Genomic DNA, 8,664 nt, shown 5'->3' with positions numbered 1-8,664 from the left:
CTTCTCAAATTTTATCATAAAACTACATGAAAATGATTAGCAGAGGCAGGATACAACACAGAGAAGGAAGGAGGTACAACACTTCAATACGTGTACCTGATCCCCAACCAAGTGAAGTGAGGACCAATGGAAAGCCTAAGACTCACCTGTGCGATGACCACTTATATACCTAATCCTGAATAGTGTCCCACATCCTTACAATAAAAAAAAAGAAAAGAAACGTTTTATGCACTCAAACAATGCTGACAGTAGGCTAACTTTGAATGTTTCAGGTGTTAGAAGCTGTACAATTTGATTGAATATCCTATTTACTGTAAAATTTATGTTATACATTCTGAACTTCAACCTTCCTTTCAGACATTATTTCACTCCCAATTTATTTTGTAAACTTTGCACATTTACATTAGATCAGGTTTCCAGAATATGGTAATAAATGTATCATTTATAATGTTACAAAAGTGTGTATTTCAGACAGTTGGTTTCAATTTTTTTTTTAGTTTTTATTTATTTATTTATTTATTTTCACAAATAGGACTTTTTTTTTTTTTTTTTTTTTTTTTTTGCGTTGGAGTCTCACTCGGTCGCCCAGACTGGAGTGCAGTGGCCGCTCCCAGTCACCGCAGCCTCTCCTGCTGGGCTCGGCCATCCTTCCGCCTCAGCCTTCCGAGTAGCCGGAATTACAGGCATGCGATACCACGCCCGGCTGGTTTTTTGATTTATTGCAGAGATGAGGTCTCGCTTGCCCAGGCGGGTCTCGAACCCGCGGGCTCAGGCCATCCACTCACCTCAGCCTCCCAAAGGGGCGGGATTACAGGCTGAGCCACCGAGCCCGGCTAACAAATAGGACTTTTTTATTTGTCACTCTTAAAAGCCTGGATGTTAAACAGATTCCTGGACTGGTGGTTCATATCCATCAGCTCGTTCAACTTTAGCACCTGTCTCCTCCCCAGTAGTTTTTCCAGAACTACTACCTTCACCATGCAGCTCCATGAGTTTTCCCAATTCAAACTTGGGCTTCTTCAGCATTTTTACTTTTCTAACAAAGACATCATGAAGAGGAGAAATAGATTGGCCGGCCTTTTCTATGTCTTTCCCAATGCTGTCCAGAATCAATTTATTGACCACTTCTTTTAAGTCATTTGTCTGTACTTCCCGGGTCATGATTTCCATCATCTTCCGGATCTGGTGGACTTGTTGGTGCTGAGCGCAAGAGGTCTTCCGTATCTGATTGTTGCGTTTTTTGGTAAAACCAACACAGAACAGACGAAGCAAATAACCATCGGTAGTCTTGACATCAACATGAGCTTCGATCATAGTCTGCCATTTTTTGACCATGGAGCACATTTTGTCCCGGGTCAAGTCCATGCCGTGGAAGTTAGTCAGACAGTTTTTGCCTTGAACATCTTCAGTGATCAGCTTGATTTTCCAAAATGCAACTTCATCATTCTGCAGATCTGCAAGACTCACTTCAAACACATGACCCCTGAGGCCATCTGATGCAATTTTGGTTCCTTGCGTTCTGGCGACCAGCGTTTTGCCAATATTTCTTATATTGAATATAGCAGGCGCTTTCACATCATACCAATCTTATTTAGAAAATGGATCAACCACTTTCCTTGGCTCCCTTTTTGCCGCCCTTCGTAAGGCCCTTGTTCTTGCCTACCGCCATGGTGCCACTCAGAGAGCCAAAAAGTTGGTTTTAAAATATGAGTTTTTTCTTAGGTAGTTTTAGCGAAAATTTTTATTTTTTAATTTTTTTCATAAACATATGTTTGCAGATATTTTTTCATAGAGTGAAAAAGTTTTATTAATGAAAAGAAAAGCAGGCAGGTGTGGTGGCTCAAGCCTGTAATTCCAGCACTTTGGGAAGCTGAGGTGAGAGGATTGTCTGAGCTCAGGGGTTTAAGACCAGCCTGGGCAACTTGGTAAGACTTCACCTCTACAATAAATAAAAAATTAAGCTGGGCATGGTAACATGCACTTGGCAGTTCCGGCTACTTGGAAGGCTGAAGTGGAAGGATCGCCTGAGCCCAGCAAGTCAAGGCTGGGAGGCTGTGAGTATGCCACTGCACTCCAGCCTGGGCAACAGAGACTCCAACTAATACATATATATATATACACATATTGCATTCATGAATAAGCTCCATAGAAGAGTATAGCCACCTACCATGGATCTCTGGATGAAATTCAACTTAGTTTATTTTAATGGCCCCATAATTATGGTGAATAGATCATGAATGAAATCTTTCAAAAGTAAGTGAATAAGTAGATATTATTATAAATTTATACTTGTATATCAAATTATTTTCCATCAGAACATCAAAAATTGCTTTCATTCCCAACAGAAGAGTCTAAACTCTTCTGCTCACTGTATCTTGGTATTGGAATCACCAAGAAAAATACAGCACAGTCAAGCACTGGGCTAACAAATTTTTACTCACATAAAGGGACAGAGGAAGGCCCGTCTCAATAGAGTAAGTCAGCCCTTGTCGGTTAAAGAGTATTTTTTGACAGGGAACTCAGTGCATCCCTCTTGTGGGGCAGAGAAAGAACTGTGACCAGGACTCAGGTGGTCCCTGAGAACCAGACTATTAACACGCATACATTTAAGAAAAAAAGAACACGCAGTGAGTATGAAAAAGGAAATGATATTTCCAAACAAGGTGATGAGACTGAAGGTGTTTAATCTCGTGGTAAGGAAGTTTTCCAGGTTCCAAGCTCATTCTTTTGAGTCCACTGGGGGTAGAAAGACATGTAAAACTTCATTTCCCAACAATTAGGCAGTGTCATGTTAGGAAGGAAAGGTGACTATAAGATGGATGCCCCAAACTATGTGTTGTGGTTGTTCATGCTGATGTTGCCACACAGACACTGAGAAGGTATAGCAAGTTCTACAACTCCCTGAGTTAGACTTTTGTGAAAGCAAAACAGTCTGCCAACGGATGCAAAAATGGCTTGCAAAAGCAGGAAAAAAATGTGGGAGATCTGTCTAATAGATGTCCCATATGACTCCACAATTCCCCTACTGGGAATATATCCTGAAGAGCACAAATCACTCTATAAAAAAGATACCTGCACATGCATGTTTATCGCAGCGTTGTTCACAATAGCAAGAACCTGGAAACAGCCATGCTGCCCATCAAAAGAGGACTGGATTAAAAAAATGTGGTACATATACACGATGGAATACTACGCAGCCATAAAAAAGAACAAAATCATGAATTTCACAGCAACCTGGATGGAACTAGAGTCTATAAAACTGAGTGACCTCTCACAGAAACAAAGATCCGAGTATCACATGTTCTCACTCATATAATTGACCTTAAACATTCAATGCAATACTATACGAAAATGACTGACAGTACTGGGAAACTATGGTGGGGGAAGGGAGATGGGATTAACAGTCGCAAATATCTGTCTGGGAATGGGGAAACACCCCATATCAACAGGGTGCCTGAATGAAACGCAATTGTATACCTAACCCTAAACTGTACCCCACAACTTCATAATAATAAATAAATAAATAATTTTTTTAAAAATGTCATCATGCATGCTTATATGAATGTTTATCTGTCTGCTTTGTCATTTGTTTTCTATTCTTTGTAAATGTGATATGATTCTTTCCAAAAAGTTCTATATGATTATACAATTGAACCAAAATCACAATTTCTCCAAATAACTGGATATAAAATACACTGCAAATATATATTAAAAATACAAAATGATATGACACAGCAATTAATTTGTATTTTTAATCTCTGAGACTGTAATTTTCTCATTTCATAATGTGTGGTATTAAAGTGATTGGTTAAAGAAAATAAATTATAAAAATAAAGTGCTATTTTGCATCTTTTGTCTCATAAAAATATTAATTTTTCAAGTATTAAAATCTTTTAAAGTTTCTTTAAAATATATATACATGTTTCACTTCATTACCATTTCTTTGTGATAAAATCTACTTGTATCCCATTTAATGTATATAAATATAATAGTCTTTAAATTTAGAATCAGTAATCATTTTAGTGTGATGTTTCTATATTTCTGGAATATGAAGCAATGACTACTTTGTTAATCCAAATCATAAATGCACTTTGTCTCAAAGTCTACTTATACAGTTTATTCTCAATTAAAATTTTCTTCCTGCTCATATACCTATCTTTTCATTTTTCAAAATATATTCTATTCTAAACCTAAGTAAATATGAAATTTATATAATGAGTTGGTTTTTTTAAAAACAAGCTATTTTATTGAATTAAGTATTGAATTGCTTGTCAAACACAATGTGGTGAAATCTATTTTTGCTTAATGTTTTCTCATTTAAATATTCTTAGCAAAAGTACAATGATCAAAACTAATGATCTTTTCTTTCCATAGCTAGATTTGAGATGGGGGTAATCTACATTACTATATTTATTTGTCAGTGGTGGTCAGTAGGGATATTATGCTGAAACAAGCCAGATGCAGAAAGACAAATACTGCATGAGCTTACTTACAAGTGAAATCTGAAACAGTGAAACTCACAGATGCAGAGAATAGAATGGTTGCTGGTAGGAACTTGGGATGGTGGGAATGAGGAGATATTAGTCAAAGGGCACAAACTTTCAGTCACAAGATAAATGCATTCTAGGAATCTAAGGCAGCAGTCCCTACCCTTTTTGACATTAGGGGCTGGTTTCATGGAAGACAATTTTTACACAGCCCAGGAGAAGGAGACCTCTGATCTAAGGTACAGTATAGTGATTATAGTGATTACAGTAAAAACTGCTGTATTGTAGACTTAGTGTTTGAAAAGATAGTAGGCCTTCAGTGTTTGAATCATACACACACACAAACTATGTAAAGAGATGGATGTGTTAATCACCTTGATGATGGTAATATTCTAACAATGTATGTGTATATCAAATGGTCACATTGTACACCTTAAATGCATACAATTTTGTTTGTCAATTATCCTTCAATAAAGCTGGGAACAATTTTACAATATGGAAGTTAAGGATATGTTTCATTAAAATATATTCTAGGACGGGCTCGGTGGCTCAGCCTGTAATCCCGAGCCTTTGGGAGGCTGAGGTGAGTGGATTTCCTGAGCCCGTGGATTCGAGACCCGCCTGGACAGCGAGACCTCATCTCTACAATAAATCAAAAAATCGGCCGGGCGTGGTAGCGCACGCCTGTAGTTCCGGCTACTTGGAAGGCTGAGGCGGAAGGATCGCTGGAGCCCAGCAGGTGGAGGCTGCGGTGGCCGGGAGCGGCCACTGCACTCCTGTCTGGGTGACAGAGTGAGATTCCAACACACACACACAAAAATACATTCTAGAAGATAGAGTTCCCATGGTAAAATAAGATTCTCTTTGACAACAGAATACTTGTAATTGCACAAGGACAATTAGTTTTTTCTCTGTTATGAACACACTATGCTCTAGTTCTTCAATAAATTCATCACACATTTTCACCACGTCCTCTATAGGCACTTTTCTTTCACTGCTAACAATGGCAGCTTCATCATCCATTTGTAGTATTATGACAGCGCAAAAACTTTTGAATTCTGCAACATTTCAGATTTTACATTTTCAGATTATGCATATTTTACCTGTTTTGTAGTAGTGCTCTATCTTTATCATGCATAGGATTGTTTTCAACTATATTTTTATGTTTTTGAAAGGGGCAGGAACAAAGGAGAAGGCTGGAAAAAAAATTCTTATTAGACACAATGTGTCAGTCATGGGAGAGGCTAAAGCCTACCCACACTGTCATGCCTGATTGAAGGTTGCCCAGTTTCTTGATTATTGTATTACTCTGTTGATCTCAACAACCCTCCCCTTAACTTGCTCTGTCTTTTGTCACATAAGTCTTTAAATTAGTTAAGGTTTAGTTAGACCTTTGTATAAAAGGCATAGATCACTATACTGAAAGCAACATAGAATCAGAACATCGGGTTGTTTTGTTTTGTTTTTACTTTATAAATATATGCAACACTACTGCTTCCAATTTTGATCACATTAAATAAAAGCTAAATTAACTGAATAAGTTAAAAGGCACATTCTACCTTCCTTAAATTATTCTTCTATTCTTATGTTATAAGGAGTATTTTTTAAAAATAAATTTTGTCTTCATGCTTACATCAGTCTATACTATTCAATCTCTATTTGTGATTTATTGACTGTTATCTCAAATATCAACTAGCTGATAATGTGGTCTTTTTCTTTCTCAGATTGAGTCACATTGGGTCAAGTCTCATGGGTGGTCTCATGGCAATAAAGAAAATATGAATACCTCGATGCAAAATTGTGTATCTTTTGAAAATTTCACCTATGTTTTCCCCAAACAAAGCAGGTCACCAATATAAAAATTATAAATTTTACAAATAAAGTACATTACAAGTAAAGTATATTACTCTTACTAAAATTTGTGGTTCCTGTTAGTAAAAAAAAATGATAATCCTAAATGTAAATGTACTGATTAGTTCTGTAATTCTCATTTTAAATGATTCTCACATGGACAAAAAGCAAAATTTTGACTTTGTAGAGATTAAGGTCATCTCCATGAGGAGTGGCACTCTCCTCAAATTTATTCTATGTTGATAAATTAATCCCTTTTATCAGCAACATCTAATGCTGAAGATCAAGGATAAATAGGAGTTACCCTGGTGGGGAAGTTCCTGCAAAGGCATTCCAGGGATACTGGACATCTTTCCTCAAATTCTCAGCGAGTCCAAATCAAGACCTTCTTCCCTTAGACTAACACACACACACACACACACACACACACACACACACACACACACACACAACAGTTAGCAACTAGGTTTTGAAAACTAGTTAGAATCAATTTTTTTTAAAAAGAGTTATAGTTTTACTGCTGCGAGGATTAAAGTATGGTTTCTAGATTCAATCTAACAGGCTTCAAGGTCAACACAGATCCTACAAATCAAGATGGATTCAGAATTAAACAGCCCAAATTCTTCCTGCTTTCCCTTTTTCTTAGCTAGTCAGCCTTGTGCCGAGAAGCACCCTTTAAAAATTGTAATCAGATTTTTTTGATGTCTCTGCTTAAACCCTTCAATGGGTTTCATTACTCCTAAAATAAAATCTACACTTTGTTCCATGATCAATAAGGTTGACTAACCTCATTCTGCCTAATTCTCCAGCTTCTCATCTTCTTATTGCCTCTCTAACTCAGTTTAGTCCAGCCCCATTGACGTTCCTTTTTTAGTTCCTTATTAAAGCTAAGCCTTTTGTAGCCTACAGGATGTTATATATCAGTCCCCTCTTCACACAGTACTTCAAATGCTTGACTTATTTTCATCTTGCAGTACACAGGTCACCTCTCTAGAGAGGTTTTCCATTCTTTAATCACAAAAGAAAATCCAATTAAGCTTACTCACACATACACTTACACAAAGTATTTGTTGACTCTCATAACCAAAAATACTCAAAGGGAAGAGCAGTGTTTGATCCAACTGTTCATTCACAACACACACATTGTGGTTTCTTTTTTCTCTGTGTCCAATTGACTTTAAATCAGTACCTAAGCAGGTCACCCGATGCTTTCCGGCAATACCTGGGTTTTAATACGTCAATGGATATATTCAGTTTGTTATTAGCTTTTGTGAAATATATGGAAGACAATTTTTCAGAATACGAACTGTTGTGTCTCACCGTGGATTAATCACTGTTTTTTCACGGGAACAAAGCAGAGTGAGGAACTTAATGCAGCAAGTATTCACCCCTGAAGCTTGCATGTGAGAAAGGCCAAAATCTTCAAGAGCACATGGGACCCTTAGCGGGTTGGAGGTGAACTTGGCAACCTGCTTGAGAACAGCGGATAGTAAAAGGAAGGGACAGATTACAGAAAATCAGTGGCGTTCACTATTTCTTGCTTGCTGTCTATTTTACTGCTCTGTTAATTGGTTCTTCCCTCAGAGGATGAGAAGTGACTTTTGTAACCTTGTGTACAGTGCCATCTTAGATTTGTACACAAGACTTTTGTTGAGTGAATAAATAAGTGAAAAGGTGTAAGATAATCTATTGAGAACTACAGAGAGAGAAAGAGAGAGGCCAATACACAAGCAGAGGGCTGCTCATGAAGAGCCTTGTATACTATTTTAGCTAGGTTGTGTCACAACAACAAATGATGCAAATACTCAAGAGCTGAGAGTAAGAAAAATTTACCTATGCTCATGCTCTCTATACAAAGTGAGTGCTCAGAGCTCTGCATATTTTCTTTACATGAGTCCACGATGATGGTGACGGTCTCAATCTGTTTCTGCCACTTACTGCATCATAAGAAAGGTTCGTGGCAAGTTCTGCACTGGCTCTTGGAGTTTCTGCAGATAAATCATTAATGTCATCTCTGTTTACATTTCATTTGCTGAAAAAAGACACAGCTAGCTTCATATGGGAAGCAGGGAAGTACTATCAACTGTGTGACTGGAGCATTAATAACGATCTCTAGCTTCTACCCAGAACAGTACACTTAAGCCTTTTAACAAACATGAAGGGCATCTGTGAGCAAGATAAATTCGAACAAAAAGGAGCCGGGCTCGGTGGCTCAGCCTGTAATCGCGTGCTTTGGGAGGCTGAGGTAAATGGATTGCCTGAGCCCCTGGGTTCGAGACTCACGGCAACTTGGCGAGACCTCATCTCTACAATAAATCAAAAAATG

The 8,664-nt window shown here is 37.7% G+C and overlaps 1 protein-coding gene across 1 annotated transcript; it reads right to left on the bottom strand.

The window, feature by feature from the left end:
- Positions 1 to 519: 519 nt before the first annotated feature.
- LOC103275556 (40S ribosomal protein S3a-like) lies at positions 520 to 1,669 on the bottom strand. Its single transcript, XM_008072943.2, is given in 3 exon segments — positions 520 to 534; positions 848 to 1,615; positions 1,617 to 1,669. Coding segments are annotated over 2 exon segments (789 nt in total). The 3' UTR covers positions 520 to 534; positions 848 to 879.
- Between the last annotated feature and the right edge of the window lie 6,995 nt (positions 1,670 to 8,664).

Source organism: Carlito syrichta, unplaced genomic scaffold (genome assembly GCF_000164805.1).
Source record: "Carlito syrichta isolate Samal-C Ts95f unplaced genomic scaffold, Tarsius_syrichta-2.0.1 Scaffold315555, whole genome shotgun sequence".
Taxonomy (NCBI): domain Eukaryota; kingdom Metazoa; phylum Chordata; class Mammalia; order Primates; family Tarsiidae; genus Carlito; species Carlito syrichta.
The sequence above is the reverse complement of the archived record's forward strand: the minus strand, read 5'-3'. Positions and strand labels throughout refer to the sequence as shown.